Consider the following 23,263-nt stretch of genomic DNA (forward strand, 5'->3'; position numbering starts at 1 on the left):
TAGTTACTAGTAAACTAACCATTAACTAATAGCCAGTTAATGAGTAGCTAATGAAAAATTTGGCATGAGTCAATCACTAGTTAATCATAGTTAATGAGTAGGTAGTCATTAGTTAATGATTAGTATCTATTTTCCTGAAGTATTATTGCCTGAACATTTCTGAGCCATGATTAAAATGATCTGTTTATGAATTGCGTGGTTTTGTGTGCAGTGTGATCAAAGAATAGACCTAGAATGAGTGTGTTTACTGTCATGCACACAATAAACTGATAATGAGAATTACTGAACTCAGAATAATCAGTTTATGAACGAAAAAAGGGCACGCAACACAATTTCTTGATAGCTCCCGTGGCGGACATTTATTGAGACAGTTTCGGCCCAATTCGGGCCTTCCTCAGTGAAGGCCCGAATTGGGCCTTCGAATTGGGCCTTCAAAATCACAGGCAGCAGCGGTGCGGCCAGGGGATGCCTGTTGCAGCCAGCGACACGGCGCGTGGCCTGAGGGGAAATTGATGAGTTACAATCAGCAGCTCATATTAACAATGAAATACTGTCAATAAAATAAAATACATCTGGAACATTAATAAACATTATAGTTTAGTTTAGTTTATTTCGGTCAATTTCACAAGTACAGCTCAATACAGTTGTGATTAAAGAAAAGCAAGAAAACAAAATAAGAGAACAAACAGTGATTGCTGGTTGGGTGTATACAAGCCTGAAAAGATCTGACCGAAAAGGAGTAGGCTGAAGCAAACGCTTATAGCGCCTACCCTTTTTACATTCTTTTTTTTTTTTTTTTTTTTATATTATTATTTTTTTTTTCTTGATATATAATATTGATAATATTGATAGTAATGATAATAACAATAATAATGAGTACTAAGCAAAATACAGGTATTCTATATACACATGAATTGTACTTACAAAGTGTCAAATACACAAACTAAATTTCTATATATCTATGAATGTAATAATATGTTTAAATATAATAATGTAATATAATATAAATATCAATCTTGAGTTTTATATTTGTTAATAATCTGATTTTTTAATTTTTTTTTAAATTTGTTGATTGTTTTACACATTTTTATTTCATTTTCTAGTCCATTCCATAATTTAACTCCTTTAACTGTTATACATCTTTGCATTGCATTTGTTCTGGTTTTTGTTGTTGTAGTTGTGAACATGCAGATTCCTCTTAGGTTATAAGTGCTTTCTCTGGTTCATAGCAGGCTATGTGATTGTGACGCTGCAGCAGGACAGCTCCTCTTCCACTCAGTGCGCTGTGCGTGGCTGCGCGGCTGCCGTGCTGACTGTCTGTCTCTCTCTCCTGCTGAAATTGTGTTGCGAGCCCTTTTTTCGTTCATAAACTGATTATGATTATGACACACCCTGTATCCCTCCTATGGAGGGACAAAAAACCAAGGATCAGCTATAAAAAATTAATACAGCCGCGAAGCAGTGGAGGAATAGGACTTCCAGATATCCACCAGTACTACATAGCATATAATTCAAGATACCCCTTGCAGTGGGCTTATAATGGTGTGAGACAGATTGGTGGGTGGGAATGGCTTGAGGAGAAAATCCTACAAGAACACAACAAGGTCTTAACCCTATCAATGTTATGGTACAATCCAAAGATCACTCTGAGAATGAACAACCCACTGTTTGAATTCTCATGTGAAATGGTGAAAATATTGCAGAAACGTTTGACTTTTAGTGGAAATTCTCTACCATCATGTCCATTATGGAATAACCCTTTATTCACTGCGGGTGGTGAAACCCTTAAAAACAGTGTATGGCAGCAGCACAACATTAAACATGTGGGGCAAGTGGTGAGTAATGGAAAAGTGGTCTCTTTTAGTCAATTGAAAACTGTATTTGGGCTGAAAGACTCTGAATTTTTATCATATTTGCAAATTAAATCTATCACAAAGTCACTACTCTCTAAGAGTATGGACATTGGAAACAAGAGAGACCTGGAAGCTAAATTAATGAGGGCTGCTGTCGGGAAGGGCACAGTTTCAGCAGTATATAGGCTGCTGTGCTGCGCCATCCCTGACCGCAATAAAACTCATTGGGAGCGTGACATGGGCTTCCCCATAACTACAGCACTCAAAAATAGTACAAAAATATCTAACGGTGTTAGATATAAGATCATACAAATAAAGATAATACACAGGGCTTATATTACACCCTGTACATTAAAGAAAATCGATCATACATTATCTAAACTGTGCTGGCATGGATGTGGAGTAGAGGGGACGCTCATGCACTTGTTGTGGAACTGCCCTCTTGTCAAACAGTATTGGTCCGACATTACTGTAATCTTGTCTGGTCTCCTTGGCTTTGATATTAAACCTTGTTCTGTAACCTGCATATTGGGGGTGAAACTGTCTATTGAGCAACCAAAAATTGTCCACGATGTTATAACATCGGCCTTCCTTGCAGCTAAACAGATTATTCTAATGAATTGGAAACAACGGAAGCCAAACTGTTTCAATATGGAGACCTGGCGTAAAGACTTCATGGACTTGTTGTCAATGGAACAGGCAGCTCTACTCCTCCAAGAAGACAGGATTCAGGATCTTTATGGACCCTGGAGCTTTGTCAGAATCCTTACTGGAATTTCTTGAATAGACTTTGAATCGCTGAATCTTTGTTTATATTCTGTACACCCCCCCCCCTTTTCTATCGTCTTTGTCATGTCCTGTTTTTATTATGGAAAAAATATATATAAAAAGAAAAAAAAAATCAACATTATAGCAGGCTATGTGATTGTGACGCTGCTCTCTTTCAGGACAGCTCCTCGAAGCGACATGCTTGATCAACTGGTTGGTTTGGTCACTGGCACCATCTACTGGATGAAAATGTAACATAGAAAGAGATAGAATAAAACAGAACAGAACTACACGACGCGTTCATGTACGCGCAGTGTTGTGCACGATGCAGATACACTTCCGGTTGCGTAACACTCAAAACTACCAACGCGTGTGTGTGTGAACGCGTAACGAAATTTCTCCAACACTGGTCACACGTGTACACGCTGTAAGTAGCTGTGCTACGCAGCTTGTCGTTACGCGTGATGTAGTTTGCGCACATCATAGTGCGCGTACGTGTGCACGCGTGACAAGATTGACTATGTTAAGTCACGCAGGCACACACACGTTGCTGCGCATGTGTCAGTGAATAGTGACGTCGATAGGACTCCATAACGCGTGATGTAGTTTGCGCACATCATAGTCCGCGTGCATGTGCCCGCGTGACAAAATTGTTCTATTATCTTCATGCGTGCGCTTACGCGCTCTGGCTGCGCACCCCGCGTACATCATTACGCATACATTTACGCGTAATGATGTACGCGGGGTGTGCAGCCAGAGCGCGTAAACGCACGCATGAAGATAATAGAACCAATTTCGTTACGCGTTCACACACACACCCGTTCGCAGTTTTGAGTGTTACGCAACCGGAAGTGTATCTGCATCGCGCACAACATGAACGCGTAATTTTACGCGTAAAGAAAGAGATAGAATAAAACAGAAGAGAACTACGCGGCGCGTTCATGTACGCGCAGTGTTGTGCGCGTTGCAGATACACTTCCGGTTGCGTAACACTCAAAACTGCGAACGCGTGTGTGTGTGAATGCATAACGAAATTTCTCCAACACTGGTCACACGTGTACACGCTGGAAGTAGCTGTGCTACGCAGCTTGTTGTTACGCGTGATGTAGTTTGTGCACATCATAGTCCGCGTACATGTGCCCGCGTGACAAAATTGTTCTATTATCTTCATGCGTGCGCTTACGCGCTCTGGCTGCGCACCCCGCGTACATCATTATGCATACATTTACGCGTAATGATGTACGCGGGGTGTGCAGCCAGAGCGCGTAAACGCACGCATGAAGATAATAGAACCAATTTCGTTACGCGTTCACACACACACCCGTTCGCAGTTTTGAGTGTTACGCAACCGGAAGTGTATCTGCATCGCGCACAACATGAACGCGTAATTTTACGCGTAAATGTACGCGTAATTTTACACGTAAATGTACGCGGGTTGCGCAGTCAGAGCGCGTAAGCGCACGCATACACGCATGACCATTACAAGTCAATGGGGAAACTACATGACACGTCAAGCGTTGTGTGACACGTTCAGTCGTAGCTGCGCATGTTTATTGAGTCGTTTGGCACTTCAGATCCGGTCGCGTAGTATCAAAAACTGCGAACGCGTGTGTGTGTGAACGCGTAACGACATTGACTATGCTACTCAGGTGTCAAAGCATGCGTTGTGTGACACGTTCAGTCGTAGCTGCGCATGTTTATTGAGACGTATGGAACTTCATACACACACACACACACACACACACACGCGCGCGCGCGCACGCACACACACGCGCACACACACACACACACACCAAAGCCTGGGAAGGATGGACTGGTTTGCAGGGATCAAGGCTTCAATCTTGCATTTGTGTTATCGTCAGCACTCTCTCTCTCTCTCTCTCTCTCTCTCTCTCTCTCTCTCTCTCTCTCTCTCTCTCTCTCTCTGTGTCTCTCTCTCTCCATCCCTCTCTCTTTCTCTCTGTCTCTGAAAATGAAACAAAACGTCTTGTCACGGGTTGGAAATTGAACCTGGGACGATAGAGTAGAAGGTAAATGTCTCCACTATGCTGTATGAAGGCTTTTGAGCACCAAGTCTGTATTTTTCGTTCGCAATTGTCGCACGTTTTAAAAATAAACACGACCTCATGGTGTGTCACTCATGTTTACACACTGACTCTGAAACTTTGTCTGTCATTCAAGTTTTCTGAACAAGTTTGATTTTCTGCTTCAGTCAATCAGTCAATAGCCTTTTGCGAGTTGTTTGACCCATCTATGTTTTCAGATGACGGATTAAAAAACAGAAAACAAAAAGAAAAAAATATCGGCCGGAATTCTTTTACTCCCTGGTATCGTCATGGGCCTCAAAAATCCAGTATTGGTCGGGCTCTAATTTAAACGTATTGACCGTTGTCTGTCGGCAGGTTTAATACAAAAGTATTTGTGTTGAGCTGCTGGTGAATGAACTGAGAAAACAGCGTCAAGTCGTCACTGTTCCTTCAGACAGCCAGACGTGACCTCAATCTGACCCCAGGCTAACACACACACACACACACACACACACACACACACACACACACACATGCACACACACACACACAGACACACACACACACACATGCACACACGCTTGTGTGCATTCAGTTGGCAAGGTGCCCTATAGCTGCCACACTTAGGAACTTGAACGGCAGTCAGACCACTGCCACATACAGACACACAGGCATGCACGCACACACACACACACACACACACACACACACACACACACACACACCTACACACACGCACACACACATTTGCTACTGACCTTAGGAACCTGAGTGCCAGTCATTCTGGGCTACACAGATTCCCTCTCTCTCACACACACACACACACACACACACACACACACACACCTATACAGGCAGTCAGCTGGCACAGTGCCCTGTGTGTGAGTTGGGCACAGAGTTCAGTTTACACACAGTACAATAGACATGATTATCGCCACACAGCTAATGTCTGGAAACCTAGCTCGCATGCTAACGAGCACGCGCGCGCATGTGTGTGTGTTCCCTGCCACCCCTGGCTTGATGAAAGCAGAGAACACGCCAGTCAGTAGCCTACAATAGAGGGGGGGGGGGGGGGGGGGGGGGGGTTAGGGGGGAGGTTCAGTTTGCCTCGCACCAGAGCCCAGATGGCAGGAAGGTAATTCCACCCCCGTCCTGCAGAACATGGTCTGGCCCGGGTCCAGCCGTCTACTGGAGGTCTAGCTGAAATACTCTTTCCTTCCTTGCTTGCTTATAGCCATACTCAAGATTCTCCAATTCCATCTAGCTTAGGTGCCACAAATGGGGAAAGAAAAAAAGGCGAGAATAACATAGTTCCAGTGCATGTTGAACACTAAACCCTGTGGCTAAAGCTAAGATGGCTGTATTGTAACCTGTTACAATGTGTGTGTGTGTGTGTGTGTGTGTGTGTGTGTGTGTGTGTGTGTGTGTGTGTGTGTGTGCGCGTGTGTGTTTTCTCAGTTTGTAGTGACTATGTTCTGGGCTCTCTACCTGTACGACAGAGACCTGGTCTACCCCAGACTACTGGACAACTTCATCCCTCAGTGGCTCAACCACGGCATGGTGAGTACTGTGTGTGTGCACGTGTGTCTGTGTGCGTGTGTCTCTTCAACTTTGACCCAAACCGTCTGAGGACTTTCTTTCAAGTTTCCTACAGTGATAACATCAGTAGTGTGAGAAGGCGCCTATTGACCGGAGCATTTTCATTCAGATTTGTGTCGTCATTTTTGAGAGAGAAAGTGTCAAAAGATGCTATTATTACAGCTGATTAAATTTGTCCATGTAGACCAGACCTGGGAAACTGGCGGCGGGCCGCATGTGGCCCGCGGGCCGCCAGTTGTCACTTGCTGTCACTTCTGTTATGACATTTCAGTCTGGAATATGGAATATCTTTCAATAATCTTTATGACTAAAAGGCTAAAAGTAATCTCATGTGTAAGAAATGACTGTTCTACATTGAAGTAAAAATGTAAATAATTAACTTGTTGGTTTTGGATTTATTTAGCTTCAAGAGTGCATTTTTGTTGGTGTGACCCTCAATACAGGCTTTGAGAATCCCGGGCCACTTACTGATACTTATGCTTAAATTAACCCACTCATATTCTGGTTTATTTAAAGAAAAACATTTTGGCTAGTGGAATTGACTTGTAATTGGCTGGTAACTTTAAAATGTAGCAGCCATATTGGCAGGTGGTCAAAAAAGTTAATTTCAATCCCTGCAGGGAGAGCAGGTGGTGACATAGGAGTGAGTGAGAAAAGGATCAAATACTGGTGTTTAAGACTGAATAATGACGCAACTGTTAATTTAAAATGAGTTATTCCTCTAATATATAATTATATATATATATATATATATATATATATATATATATATATATATATATATATATATATATATATATATAGCAATATAAACCTGACTTCAAATGCCCCAAATCTTTTTGCGCCGGCACCGTTCAGCCCACAACCCTCAGCAAAATCTGGCTCTCTGTTAGCAAGGAAAATTTTTGTGGTCCTCTCTATCATCAAAGTTCCTGGGTTATGACATGACAATGGCTGAGTTTCCCAACAAAGAAGCTTCTTAAGAGTTAAGAAGCTTCTTAAGGAGTTAAGAAGCTTCTTAAGGAGTTAAGAAGGCTCCAAAGAAGTGTTTCCCAAACGCCTTCTTAACAGTCGAGAAAAATAAAAAAAATAGAAGCAGTGGGCCACGACTCAGTGGTTGAGAAACACTGTTAACACCTAATCATGGTCATGTTAAACTTTATTAAACATTATTTATTTCAGACATGGACTGCAGTTCAAATTGCTTTATATACACAGCATACAACAAAACAGAGAAACACTACAGAATTTAAGCGACCTTGGGTTCTGTGAAAGGTGCTATATAAATCCACAACATTATAAAAGGAATCCATTCTGATTAGAGGAATATAGCCTACGGTAAAACATTTAAAACACAAGTAACCATACATACAGGGGAGATTTTCAAGTGTTCCCTAATTTTAAACACTAAAGGGTACATGAAAGAAAGGAAAAAGGGAAAAACACAAGAGGAACAGTGGACACAAGTATCTCCTTTTGCCTGACGCGGCTGGATCTGCCAGTGTTTTGTCATTAAGAAGGTGTTAAGAAGGCTCCAGACCCTTCTTACAAAACCTTCTTAACGAAAGATCATCTTAGCGCTAAGAAGCTTTTGGGAAACGCAGCCTTCTTAACGGAGGATAATTGGAAGATAATTTTAGGCTAAGAAGCAATCGGGAAACGCGTTGGCTTCGTTGGCTTCTTACGGGAGCCTTAAGAAGGGTCAAAGAAGCTTCTTAGCGCTAAGAAGCTTTTGGGAAACGCATGCCTTCGTAAAGAAGCAATTGGGAAACGCGTTTGCTTCTTAAGGGGGCCTTAAGAAGGGTTGAATTAGCTTCTTAGCGCAAAGAAGCTTTTGGGAAACCCAGCCAATATTTGTTCGGCTCCCGGCAACAATTTGGGTTTCTCATCTAGCCCCCCATGAAAAATAATTGCCCACCCCTGATGTAGACAATGTGGGTAGAACTAGACACTAAAAGACACTTAAAGGGATAGTTCGGTTTGTTTGAAGTGGGGTCCTATCAGCTAGTTCGATACACTAACTTAATTAGGTACAGTGTTCTGGAGGCTGGGCGCATTGTGTAACGAGACCCGGCACTCAGAGCAGCAGCCAAACCAGCCTTTTCTCTGTAAGTACGTGGGGTCAACAACTAAAACGTAATTTAGCCACCTAAAACAACGGCCACCTAAACAAATCGATATCTGTGTACATGCACGCTCTATTTTGACAATTTTCAGCACTTTACTTTTCCGCAAAACAGCAGTTTCATTCGGCCCTGCTTTTTCTCAAAAACCGTACAACTACCGTATTCCTCCGCTAAAAGCCAGCACAGAGCACAGAGCCGTGGTTTACAAAACAGGAAGGCTTAGAAGAGAGATAAAACACTGACTTACTTTAGAGACAACAAGTCACCTGGCCTCTCTGGTCTGGGACGTTTCCACACTTTATCCTGGGAATGGTGAAAAAGGTCTGCAGGGCACCCCGGCATTTAGGCAGCAGGCGCATCTCTCTTTCTGCCTGTTCACTCTCTGCAAAAGTTCCTCTTCTGTATTCTCTCTGGTTCATAATTGTATCCTCTTGTCACCAAGGTGAATGGCATAACATCCTCGCTATCAAAATCACTCATATTTTCGTTCGTGTATTCTATTTGTTGTGTCTTCAAACCGGGAGAAATAAAATAGCCTACCCCCAAATAACTGCGGAGTAATCCAGTGCTGCGGCTCTGAGCTGGCTTTTAGCGGAGGAATACGGTAGTTGTTCGGTTGGGAGAAAAAGCAGTGCCGAATGAAACTGCTGTTTTGCGGAAAAGTAAAGCGCTGAAAATTGTCAAAATAGAGCGTGCATGTACACAGATATCGATTTGTTTAGGTGGCCGTTGTTTTAGGTGGCTAAATTACGTTTTAGTTGTTGACCCCACGTACTTACAGAGAAAAAGCTGGTTTGGCTGCTGCTCTGAGTGCCGGGTCTCGTTACACAATGCGCCCAGCCTCCAGAACACTGTACCTAATTAAGTTAGTGTATCGAACTAGCTGATAGGACCCCACTTCAAACAAACCGAACTATCCCTCTAACAATATGTGAAAAAAGTCAAACTGCACAGCATATTCGTCCAAACTAATATTTACATTCTCCATGTTGTTGTAGGCCTACCTCATAACTTAAAGCCCCAATATGTTGCTTTTGTAACCTTAGTATAACAGCTTTCATTTTGATGGTAGGCATAGGAAATTATAGGACTATATAGGATTGACTGATAGGTTTCCTATCAGTCGACTTCTCTCCCTCATGAATTCCATTCATGATGAGATTATCTGATCCAGCGCAGCTGTCGTGGATTACTCTTTAAAACACTAACTAGCACCACCTGGGTGCAATTGCGCCTGCACGCTGATTGGTCGGACTCGGCTATATAATCTACTCTCATGTGCGGCGCCCTTGCTCTTCTGATTTCCAGCGAGCAGACGTATCTTGTCGTGTGAGACTGAAGTAGACGTGTGTAGGACAGAGAAGGAAAAAGCATAGCCATAGCCTACTAACTTAGAGTAGAGAGCTGGTCGTGAGAGGCCCCTCTCCGGGCGCATGCTTTTAGTGTTGTCCACACACTTACTTGACTGTTGTGTTGTTGTGACTGGAGGAACGTTGCAGCAGCAAAAGCAGGCTGGGCAGGCGGCAGCGGGAGCAGCGAGTCTGTGGTCTGTGTGCTGTCCTGTAGTCCATAGACGAACTGGCCCAAGGCAGGGGAATATCTGAAAATAAGTATGTGTATATACTGTATACAGACACACGCAAAGCAAACTTGCGTACTAGCTTCCTCAAGGGGAAGTAAACAGCGATAAAATGAGTCAAGCTAGACTGCGTTAGTGGTGACACTTCCTGGGGGAAGTTTCATAATAAAAGAAGGGAAATCTTAGGGTTGTGCTATAACCCAGGTTTTATGAGTGAGAACGAGAGCTCTCACTTGGTTCGGAACGAGGTAAAACCTCCCTTTTTCCTCAGATTCTCCTGTAAACAGTGTTGACATGATAAAAGGGGGATGCAATGTTCTCCTTGGGAATGGGAAGTGGATGAATATTGTAGAATCAGCAAACATTCACATAATGGTGCTACTAAGCAGTGATCCCTGCTTTTCAGATAAACTCTGGTAAAAGAGGGGAAACGAGACAAACTCTACCTGAACAGGGTGCATACATAACATATGTATGAATTAAATACAAAAATTACAATGAAACGAAAAGAGGTGGGCTGTAGCTCACCCAGATAAACATTATGCATGTGGTCATTCCCTGCATCAGACTCTGGCTTCAGAAATGTTCACATAAGATGCCAGGAGTGATGTATCTTAACTCATTCATGGCCAGTTTAGGACTGCCAATATTTAGCACAGGCCAAAGATTTTCATAATTGTTGGTCATCTTTCAAGACCCACAGTAAATTATCTATTAGCACCAAAGTGATTTGCAATACCTCAAAATGAAGATGTGCGTCTCTGGGTTCACCAGGAAAAAAAAAGTGAGCTTTTAGCATGTTCTGTACTCTACTTATAGCCATTTATATACACCCTGTTTTCACAAAAAAGGTCTCTCGGAGAAGAGAAACAGCAGAAAAGGCAATTTTTGTAAAAGAGACACTCTCAGGCAGAACTCACTCTCAATTCTTTTATTTTGAACTGTATTGACATCAGACATGTAAATATTATTCATTATGACACAAATGACAAAAAAAAAATATATATATATATATATATATATATATATATATATATGAAGTGCTTTTTTTACATTCAACAATACAGTTTACTCAGTGTGAGTGAGTGTGCAGACAGACACACAGACAGACACACAGACACAGACACAGACACGCACACACACACACACACACACACACACACACACACACACACACACAGAGAGAGAGTTCTGTCCACAGCTGCTGCTGGATCGCACCTCCTTCCCCCGCAAATTAGCATAGGAGGGGAACACCTAACTGGTTTGAGATCAGCGTCTAGCCTCCTCTGCCTCTGCTCGTTTTCCTCCTCTCGTTCGGGCTGGGACGAATGCTGCGACACGACACAGGAACGGGTCCGGCTTGGCTTTGGGACCAGGCGCTGCCTGGAACCGGATCGATCATGTTCGTCACGGGTTTGACTAGGCAATCCAGGTTCGCCCTGCAGCAAGGCGAGCAGTGCAGCGCGCCGAGGGCGGTTTCAATGGCGTTTATCCACTCTACAAGGAAGCGCGTTTCTCTGTTTTTCCTCCTTTCCTCCTTCTTCCTCATTTCAAACAACAGCTGCGGTATGTGTTTGATAACGTGCTGTCGGCTTGTCTTAGATGTCAGGGACCTGAAAACATGTCACAGGCTGGGGAAGTGTTTGAACTACGCGCTGCACTAATAAAAACAAAAACACGTCAAACACGTCTTTGGCGTGGATGGCTATTTCTGATAACACGTCAAAGACGTCTTTGGCGGTGAATGAGTTAAAGATATTTGATGGAAGTGTGGGATGTTTGTAAATGTTAAAGAAGGCATCAAAACATTCACACTAGGGTTTGTCTCTGTTGTTGAGTTCCCATGGCGGGCATTGTGTGTCAAATATGTGGCATGGTTCACACACACATACAAAATAAATAAATAATAATAATAATAAATATAGCCGCAAGCGGCGATGCGGGGTCCAAGCTTCTGGTGACTTGGGGGGTATATGTCAGATAATATAGACACTGAATTGCACATTTAGTCAGAGTTGATACGTGCACAATTTTACCAAGTTTGTAGTAAGTAATATGTAGTAAGTAATAGTATAGTGCGGTGGTGGTGGTGGTGGTGGTGGTGGTGGTGGTGAGCCAAATGGTGGCTATCAAAGAGGCTAGGCAATGGACTTTTTCTAGGCAAACTGTCAATTTCAAATTCTAGGTTCCTGATAAGCTTAGATTTGTTAGCCGTGAGTGAACAGCGTACTGAGGTGTTGCTTTTGTGCTGTTCTGAGTCCAGTGGAGGAAAACAGTGTGCTGCTTCTACACTTCTTATCATGGCTCAGTGAGGAAAGGATAACTGTTCCTGAATGGTGATCCAAGTAATTGGTTGTCACATTGAAAAGCCAATGCTTTTGTAGTAGTGGTGGTAGTCATAAACCTGGTCTGCATAAGCACAAGGCCAGAATTTGAACCATTTGTCATTAAATTCAAATCCTAACACTGTTACTAGGTCATCCACATGGTACATTTATAACATGGTACATTTATAGTGTCTCTGTGTAGGTATAACAAGATGACTATTCACATTGTGTAAATCACCCTTCAAGTCAAACTGTTAGTGGCTTAATAAGTTATCAGTTAACAAGTTACTTGTCTCTTGTCATTCCTGGGGGTTAATGTGACAGACACCAAATAGTCCTCTCATATATCTGAAAGAAGGCTCCCAGCAAACACAATTACATCATGATGATGTTCTGATATCATCTTTCAGTGACGTCCAGGACTAGGCCAAATCACAGCCGATTTGGGGATCATTTAGACATCTACACAGGAATGTCAAGATGACGTCGAAATATGACGTTACCATGAATAGGCATATTCAGTTATTCTGCTATGTACACAGTGTGTATTCAGCAGCTTTATACATAATTATATCCAGATTAACCTTTATTCTACATTTTCAAAAAATAAAACAGTTACCTGGCCGTGGTTTGAACCCAGGACCTCCAGCTTTGGTGTCTGCTACTCTACCCCTGGCCTACACCATCCTTCCACAGCAATGACAAGGCACGGATGTAACCGTATTATGGCATAAACTTGTTTTTATTAAAATGTGGGTGTCAAGTCATTTATCATTTCAAAACGGTTTCACGTATCCAAAATCCTTTAATAACTTTAGGTTGGGGTAGTCCATAGATGACCCAGAAGAATTTCCGTGTGATTTGGTGATTTGGTAATGGGTTAATTTATGATAAGATAGAAACATCAATTTGCTTTTACAAATCAGATGTAAGAACCTATGTAAGAGAGAGATGAGATGCAGAGTGTAGTGGTACCTTGTTGAGGCTCCTGACTATAGCAATGCTATGGATGCTGTTTAATTGCAGAGGAGCTGTAGCATTGTTGAAAAGATACACATTTACAATGAGTCAGCCAAAGTGATTCATATGTTCAAGACAATTAATGTGATAGGTGAATGAAAACGGGGAAGTTAACTTTTGTTAATCTCAAAAGTGATCAAAGACAGAAATTGTATGTTACCAGTTAATAATACCTATAGCAGTGATAACAAGGGAAGCTACCTCCCACTACAGTTGGGTATGGATGATGGGAGGTGTGGTCTTGTACACCATTTCATTTTTATACTGCAGCTCTCAATGAAGGCAAACAGGGGACTGTCAACTTCTCATTAAGCTGTGGAAACAATTTACCAACACTTTTAGTCAGGGTTGAATTACAAGTCCACAAGTGTGTGTGTATGCCCACGCTTTTCTCAAATTTGAGCTATTCTCATGATCAGACATATGTTCAGGGTGTTTCCAGTTAGATAAACCTTTATCATTAGCAAACCCAGCTACAACTTCAAAGTCCAGTTTCTTCACAAGCTTAGATTCAATGGCCATCTGTGACAAGATTGAGGTGTTGCTTGTGTTGTTCTGAGTTCATTCAATGACTGATAGAAATGTGTTGCCTCAACCCTTCTGCCAAGTATTTGGTCATCATCATGGAAAGCCAATCTTTGTTTAAGAACTGAATGACAGCTACAACCCATCTCAGCAGCTCTTGCCAGGCCCTCTTCTGTCCCTCTAGTTGTATCTGCTTTAACAGTCTGTCTTCTGCCTCAGTCATGGTGGGTAAAGTGTTGAGACCATATGAGGTGCATCTGCACAACTACATCTGAATGATAGTTATCCTTTCAAACTCCACTATGAAAATAGGAAAGACCTTGTGGTTAAAGCCATGTGCTTTGCAATTAGAAGTATAGTAGAGGTTCAATCTAACAAACAATCTAGCAATCCTGAGGGTCCTTTGGCGGAACTTGAGATACGTCATCTTGTGTGGCCGGCAGCGGCATTACCTCCTGGGTAAGATAGACAGAAATTCTCAGACAATGTTTGCTGGGATAGTAAGCTATGGAAAACCTGCACAACACAAAATAACCCAGGTTTAGAATTGTCTCAGTAAGTGAACAGAATTGGCTCAAGAGACATGCCAACAAAAATATATTTCAGGTTGCGTAAACCTCCCTTCAGTCAAACCACTACTAGTGGCCGAACAGTCAACAAGCTAGCATGGAAAAAGTTTCCAAGGTAATCTTGGGCACAGTGGATATGTACAAGTTGAAAGTGCAAGCCTAAGATTGAGTAATGGGAACAAAGGAGACAGAAAGGATTTCCACAATTCAAGAATTTATTTAATAATTCTGTGGCCTGCAGGCCAATCTTCACCTCCATGTTTAAAAAAAAAAAAAAAACTCCTCGCCTGCTAAAATAAATTGAGTCCTCAGTAAAATTAGGAAGAAGAGTGGCAGGCGTCGTCGAGCTCGAGGCGGTCTTTGGCTGCGTCGGGTTTGGTTGGGTTAGTCATGGGAGTGAACCGGGTTATTTCATTGTCAGTCATGTCAAGTTGGATGTAGTCTAGCTGGAGCAGGGTCTCTTCTATTTGGTCGGTGGTCATGTCAGTCGGTGGGGTAGACAGTAGTCGGGTGATGAGTGGCAGTGGGATATTGTATGCATGTTCTGGAGTTTGATTGTTGACTAGTACCATGATCTGCGTGTGTATTTTGCAGATGGCAGATGTGGATTTGCGCCGTTTGTTGCACTTGTATGTGTGGGTTGAATGTTTGAATGAATGCTGTACAACTGCAAAAGTATTTACGGGTTACTGTAGCTCCTCTGATCTCCCCAAAGATGTGTGTGACTGCTGGTGCTGGCATGTGAGGTCCGGGTGCAGTGGTGGGTGTTGATGTGGTGGTTTTAGTTGTGGATAAATATTTTTTTCCGTGGAATGATCTGATGGAGAGGTCAGTTAGGTCATACCTGTTGTCTAGTCCGATGTCTGAGTCGCCCCCCCATACAGCCAAGTCGATAGTCCCAGTCGAGTCACTGATGAGGTATTTGGTGATGGTCATGGTGGAGCCGGAAAATGTTGTTGCTTCAGTGGAGGGTTTTAGGATTTTGGCAGTGATGTTGACCTGCGGATGAGAAATGCATTAAACAAGATGCATGGGGAAGAGGATGAAGCATGTTTTGCCTGATTTTGTGTGTTTTAACCTCTACTTCACATTGATACTATATGACCATTTGTATAAAGGTTGACTGAGAAAATCGGGTGTCATGCAATTTCTAGCAAGTGTGGATTAGGCAATGATGTGTAATGCATATCTATAATAGACAGAGGGAGTTTATAGACTCGAGGGATATGGGCCAAGGCTCAGTAGGTGCAATTTGTGTTTACATGTCATGTGCCATCCAATGTAACTTCTGTGGGATTGTATAGTGTGCAAGGAAAAGCTGTAGACTTACTTTTTGGTATTCGATGCCTTGAGCTATGATTTGAGCAATGTTGATTTGGGTGGTTTTTGACAGGAAGGCGGTATCATAGATGAAGGGGAGATGGCGCAGAGGGCTGATGGTGGAGTGATAGTTCATTTTGATGTCTAGTTTGGAGTGGAAGGAGGTGGTGAAACTCACATCATCTAGATTGACAGGGTGTCTCGAGAGAAGAGTATAGGCATGATGAGAACAAGCAGTTGTGATGAGTCACATCTGGCTGGGCAAAGGCATTGAGTGGCAGACAGCCTAATTGTAGGAAAGCAGAAATATAAAGTGAAATAAACTTAGATTGTTTAGTGGCTACAGGAAATGGCTATATGTAAAGGGTGGGTAGATTAGGTGAAATGAAGGCACAACTAAAAGGGGGGGCAGTACAGACAGATGAAGGGAACAGACAATAAAATTGCTAAGAATGTAAAATACATACTTGCTATTTTGAGCAGCCAAGAAGGCGGGGTGTAGTTTCGCATTGAATGAAACCACGTTGCTGAATCGGTCAGCTTCTTGTAGAACTGCGTTGAAGTAATGTTTCGTTGGGTCTTTGTTAAAGCTTTTGAGGGGGGTTACCTCATGGAGGTAGCCACAGAACTCCAGCTTCTCCGTTTTGGCTGGGCTTGCCATTGTTAACTTGAAATGGAGGTAAAAGTTGCAGCATTGGTAGTTTTTGGCATTATTTCTTGTCAATAGTACATTGTATTGATAGAGATTCCAAAGAAGTCTTACCTTTGTTTGACAATGTAGCAGCAGACAGGACTGTAGCAAACTTGAAAAAACTTGAACAAAGAATACATTTCAAATTATATCAGCACAGTTACTATGTTACTTAATTTGAGCCATATTGTCCCTTTAAAGTGAACAGAATTGGCAAAAGATGTTGATACATAAGGTTGTGTAAACTTCCAAACAGCCATTAGCTCTTCCTTCTTGCCTTGCCTCTGAACTGGGCGGTCGCAAATTCCTCTCTCCTGCTATCTCACCCTCCTACAGCCTGCACCCCGGCCTAAAAAGCTTCTCCTTTTACACTGTCTCTTCAAAAACCTGAGGAATTATGGATCTAATAAGCTGGTCTCTCAACGCAATTGACAAGATTATCTCCACGAGAAATGCAGGTTCCGGGGAGCCTGCGTGCCCGGACGGGACTTTTGCTGCGGGGTACGTTATGGACAGATGGCTGGAATGGCGGGTACTCTGCCTTGCTATTTTGACTGTCGAGGACGTCGAAGATGTTTATCTATTTGGATTCATGATAGCAGGACATTTGCTAATGGGATTGAGCATCGCCTTTGTCTATCGGAAAATTACCATGATGATGGGAAAAAATTAGAGCCCCAAGCTACCTATTCTCATGGGCATGGTAAACGAGTTGGCCTGTGTTGTGAACACTCAGACTATTTCGATCACAGATCGCATTCTAAAGGTGGATGGTATGTTTGCAGACGTGAACAGAAAATTGGACGAGATCCTGGAGAAGTTATAACATACGGGGCTGAAGTGTTTAAAGTTGATAGAGACGAGCTTGGATGGAAAGAATTGGAATGTACTTTTCACTCCGATAACCAAAATATCCACCATTGTTTTCGGATCCCCCCACTGCCTGTTGGTCTTGGCCAAGGCCAACGGTGAAAGATAAAATGTCCCCATGAAGAGCCGATGTGAAACGTGGAGCTACAAACCCCCACCGTTCACCCTCGCCCTAGACACCTGTTGGATAAGACTCTGGTCGAGGCCGTCACCATAGCGACCCGCTATGTTTTCGCTCTCCATCCGGGAAGAGATGGCTCCCACTATCAGACTATCAGGCTTACAGCACACACACAAGGACAATTCTGGACAATCCTGACCACACTCTCTCAAGCACACACACACACACACACACACCCCATCCTCCCCTCCCATGCCGCCTTGTTCCTGCCTATTAGCTCTTGCACCCTTTCCCACCCGCCTCACCCCCCCCCCCCCCCCTCCTCCTTCCATCGGATACATCTTACTGGAGCCATAGATATATGGATCTGCTATGAATGATAGCATAGCCTCCAGTGTTGCTGTGGACAAGCTACTCCCTCCACTTCCCACTGCAAACCCCCGTCCCCCGCAAACCCACTCCCTCCCCCCCCTCGTTTTTCTTGTTTCTCTGTGTATGTTAATTCCTTACATTTAACAACAAATGTTTATGTATTGTATAATATTCAAGCGTGCCATTATTCCTATTCAATCTAGTAATAATGTTAAAAGTCTTAATTTGAGTATAGAAGGTGATACCCATTTGTGTTGTTTTTGTCCCTCATGTTGTCTGTTAGAGGACCGCAATGGAAACAAGCCTATGGCTTTATTGTGTTTTTATCCTCGGTGAGTGTCTGTATTCCCTGTCTCATTGTTGACATTCACCAAATAAAGTCAATCAATCAATCAATCAGCTTATCAGACTACTGGTTAATAAGCTAGCATGTTAACCATTTGACTCATTCAATTCTGGTGGACATTATGAATAAGGAATACCCTTACACCTCATGTTAGGATAGTAATAATGAATTGGATGTAGCTGATCTTGTACCAACCTGGCGCTCTATGCAGCTTCAATCAGGCTGATTCACAGCATCAGGGGTAGATATATACACAACCTGAGTCGACTCTGATTGGCTGACAGTGGTGTTAATTGCAGGTAGCCCTAAGTAGAAGACCTGGCAGCAGTGATCAGGTGCTGCCCATCTCCAATCAGGCTAATCAGCCCAGCTCCCAGCTCAGCAGCAAGCAACCTGCAATGCAAAGCTGAACACTATGCAGGCCAAAGTAAATGACAATAGGCCCTATGGCCGTCACACACATGAATTACGACTTTCTATTCAAAATGCTCCTTCAGTTCTCTAGATAGCACTACACACCTGATGGTATATATTGACTGAGTTATGCCCTAGATTGTGTGAAGTGAATTGTGTATAGATCCATGAGTTTGGTTGTAGTGGGGCTTATGGTTTCTGAGATCCATACACTTTTAGGGCTGAACAAAAACAAATGTATAGTATGTGAGGGGGTTCAAGCATCTGCGAGGTTAAATGTGATATACAGATGCCAATGGATAGAATAGAATAGAATAGAAAGTTATTATAATGTGGAGTAGGTTGATTAGAATATTTTAGATATGAATGAGAAGCACTTCATTTTTTTATAAACCCCTTCATCATCACCACACTTTGGAGGACATCCTTTGTTTTACATGTTGATTGTATAGCAATTATTTTTTACATGTGTAGTTCTGAGGTCCATTTTGACCTGACACAGATGTAGATACACCACATAGTCTCTCAAATAGTCAAATATACATTAAACTATATAACAGGAATTGCATATAGGTCCACGGGATCTATCCATCCAACATGTACATAGTACAATGGTTATCCTAGGCACAAACCTAACTCAATGGAGGAGCAATATTACACTGACAATATTCAGAAAGACTCAGGAGTTGGTTTGATTTGAGATAAAGGTACCTTGTATTAGAAAAACAAAGACAAGAAATATAGAAATACATTATGGCCAAATAGAATTGCATTTGGATACAGAATTAAATGTAGGATAGGTATAGTGGAGTTGTGCAAGTAGGCTATTGGAAGCTGAATAAGCAATGTCAATATCAATGTGTTATCAAGTCTGTCATGAATAAAATCAATAGGAAATAGAGCTAGGCAATCTTAATTAAGTAACTTTTGCAAGAGATGTTTATGTAGCTGTAATGAGTAAGGGAAAAAGACAGTTAAGTATTCACAAATGTGGGGCAAGCTGTGCTATGTCCAGGGAGCCCCATCCTGCATATTAAGTAGGATCCCCAGATTAAAATGTGGTCATTTCTACCACTGCAGGTAAAGATTGACCGGCTTATAGAGCAATACGGATACTGTAAGTTTCAACACCATAATAATTATGGCTATATGGGCCGTCTGTAAACATCAATACTGTAAATCATCAAACAAATAAGTAAACCAAACCAATGCACTAAAAATATCAAAATGGCTTCACAGACGAGTGGAGGTTCTAGTGTAAAAGTGATGTGTGATGGAGCAGGGGAGGTTCCTGTCAATTGAGCGATTCTGGTCTGTTGGTCCACAGGGGATATTTGGGGTGGGGGCGGGGGGGGCTAGAGCCCTTTGTAGAATGGGCTTTTCAGTGTTGTCGATGACGTTGATGGTAGTTGGGAAGAAGGTCTTCATGATGTGAGAGGTGTTATTGCTATCGAGCTGGACTGGAACTCTTCAGCCCACGGAGAGTCAAGATGATGTGAACAGTGGTTTCCTTGTTGCTGATTGAGGACAACAACTCTTAACACGTTCACTGCCATTGGCGAGTCAACTCGTCAAGCAGAAACCAACGGTTGACTGCCAATGACGACTCAACTCGTCAAAAAAACGGTGGGACGTTGATCTAACCCTTTTACATCTCCTATATAAATATGGGAGCCACCGAACGTGTACAACCCATTCCACCGACCCACTAAGTGGCGACAGTGCTCTCCAGAGTAGAAAAAGCCGAGCCAAAACTGCAGGGGAACGCGCGAGGAAACCATTCTCATACTGTAAAATGGATTGGCGAAAACGCTTTCGCTTTCGCACATTATCGCGCTGGGAGCTGGCGGTGGGGGATTGCAAATTTGCATAATAGATTATGGGTGCAACACACTTTGAAACACCGGCAGAAAGCCCACAATCGCACGCAGCTTCATTCCAGCTGAGCTCACAACCGAAACGAACGAGCCCCATGCAGACTCGCCCAAAGAGCAGCCGCCAGCAGCCAGGCAGGCAGAGCCTCGCTTGTACCGCTGCAGCCACAGAGGGAGGAGAACACACACGGAGGGAGGAGTTTGAAGGAGAGGGGGGTTTCCTGCTGCTATGGAGGAAATGACTGTTCAAAACTATTGTATGTCTGACGTCTTACGCCAAAAATAAATGGTTAAAGTGACTGTTCTATCGAATTTCACAAAAAGCCATTTATCTCAGCTTAAATTTTCAGACGCTGAAACCATGCTGTATTCTACTGCTAATGCCTACATAACTACTAACTCTACAAACTAACTCTTTTAGACAGAGAAAGCACACATTCTATTAGTTCTTTTGAGATAATTTGTGTTCACAAAATCTTAGCAGAAAAGAATCCTCGGCTCTTGAAAGATGAGCCAGAATCCTCAAAAAAAACCGTTGGCAGAAGCTACCTACAGTATTGAAAAAACGGCTGGCAGTGAATGTGTTAATAAACATAATTAATATTGTAGAGGATATATTAGTACACACAATCAAAGAATGGCTTATGTCAATACTTACCCATGATGAAGATAAATCACACATTAGCAAACAGTCAGGTGTATTATTATGACCACAGCCCATGGACATGGATACTGTATTGGTCACAAACCCCTACTGGTCTACAGATACAAATACATTTGATCACCCAACAGTATGGGGCAACTCACAACCACACAGCATATTACTTTGAAATAGTATTAATTATTTTGACACAAATAGCTATCTCCTATGTTTATTTAGCTCTATAAACGCTATATACTTTTAAAGAAAAGTAATTGATGAACTTGTTAAAGTTTGACGTCTGGATGAGTTCTCATTCAATGCTCATGAGTGATAGTACACAATTTAATTAGCTAAAAAAACATAAAAAATTATACATTAAAAAATAATCAGCAGAGGGCCTATTTTCTTATTTTTATTAACCCTTCCACCACCCCCCTGCTTTGGAGGACATACTTTGTTTTTACATCATTTGAATTTTACAACAATTATTTTACACATTATGTTCTTAGGTACATTTTGAGCTGATGCAGTACATGTAGATGTAGCACTTAAGTCTCTTAATTTATACATATATAGCCAAATATATATTACACAGACAATACAATCATCTCCGTATCACTGTCAAGAAAACTGCCACCAGGGGGCAGTACCAAAAGAGAGTGCACTCAATGGTCAAGGGTCCTCATTGGACAGGTGGATCTTCTGCCTGGGACTTCCACTTCCATGCAGTGGTGCCTTTCAAAAACATACATTGTGTTGCTTTTATTTTGAATGCTAAACATCCAAATTCTAATATATTAACTGCGTTCAGGACCAGAATAACAACAGAGTGGCACTGTGTAGAGGTGAAAGTCCTGGGTGGAACATTTGTGTTGTATAGGAAGCCTAAAACGCACAAAAATAGACTCTGGGTCCCCAGATTGGTCTATGTCAACACTGTGACCATCAGCTTCAATGGTAGGTTGGTGGTGGCAACTGGTTGATTTCTGAGAGGATGAAAACAATGGTATTTGGGTAGAACATACTGTCAATACTACAAGTACTTCTCTGGCTCTGCAGATACATATAATATGGTATACAAAGTTAAATACAACATTCTGTATAGCTCACTTGGTAAAGCTCATGACTTATGCTAATTTAAGACTATTGCGGCTCAAAGTTCAAACCCCACGTGGGATGAACAACTTTCAACTTCAGACAGTTAAGTCAGTAACAGTAATTAAAACTCAACATGTTGCCTCCTTATTTTGTGGTGTCTCATTAACTTGTTCAATATCTTGGAAATGTTAGCTGGAGATTGCGTGGCTGTGTTAAAGAACGTGTTTTGCAACAGGGTTAGTTCTTGTCTCATGATGGAGCTTTTGTGTTCTGAAATCAGAATTTTCAGTTGTCATTGAGTCTTTACCACACACACATCAAACCATAGGGTGTAGTGGTGTCCACTACAGAAGGTTGATGGTTTTATCCCTGAAATTGCTTTTGATGACTATAGCTAGCACCCTGCATGGCAGCTTGTCATGCAGTCCATTTACCATTAAGGACATTTTTGTATTACACACATAATGCACCACTTTACATTAAAAGTCTGCCCTGAATGGAGGTGTTTGAACTAATTGGTGTGGGTTGTGCTGTTACAATGAGCACATGAGTGACAAGGATAATTCAGATTGAATTCTCTTTTTGGACCTTTCACATCTGAAGACACAATAATGTATTGGAATGTTTTTCCTCTATATCTGAAAGAAGGCTCCCAGCAAACACAATTACATCATGATGATGTTCTGATATCATCTTTCAGTGACGTCCAGGACTAGGCCAAATCACAGCCGATTTGGGGATCATTTAGACATCTACACAGGAATGTCAAGATGACGTCAAAATATGACGTAACCATGAATAGGCATATTCAGTTATTCTGCTATGTACACAGTGTGTAATCAGCAGCAATATACATAATTATATCCAGATTAACCTTTATTCTACATTTTCAAAAAATAAAACAGTTACCTGGCCGTGGTTTGAATCCAGGACCTCCAGCTTTGGTGTCTGCTACTCTACCCCTACACCATCATTCCACAGCAATGACAAGGCACGGATGTAACCTTATTATGGTATATCCTTGTTTTTATTAAAACGTGGGTGTCAAGTCTTTGTGGATCGGGCATTACTGTGTGACATCTAAACCAACTATGTATTATGCTACAGCAGATGCAGAACCC

The 23,263-nt window shown here is 42.2% G+C and overlaps 1 protein-coding gene across 1 annotated transcript in view; it reads left to right on the top strand.

Moving 5' to 3' along the window:
• Positions 1–23,263, top strand: part of aig1 (androgen-induced 1 (H. sapiens)) — a gene marked incomplete at both ends in the record, with an annotated part of 129,220 nt that overhangs the window by 28,577 nt on the left and 77,380 nt on the right. The window contains one exon of the mRNA XM_083643748.1: positions 6,107–6,208. Coding sequence (XP_083499874.1) covers positions 6,107–6,208 — 102 coding nt within the window. The remainder of the gene's footprint in view (positions 1–6,106; positions 6,209–23,263) is intronic.

The sequence above is a fragment of the Poromitra crassiceps genome (assembly GCF_964638095.1).
Source record: "Poromitra crassiceps genome assembly, chromosome: 9".
NCBI classification, from domain to species: domain Eukaryota; kingdom Metazoa; phylum Chordata; class Actinopteri; order Beryciformes; family Melamphaidae; genus Poromitra; species Poromitra crassiceps.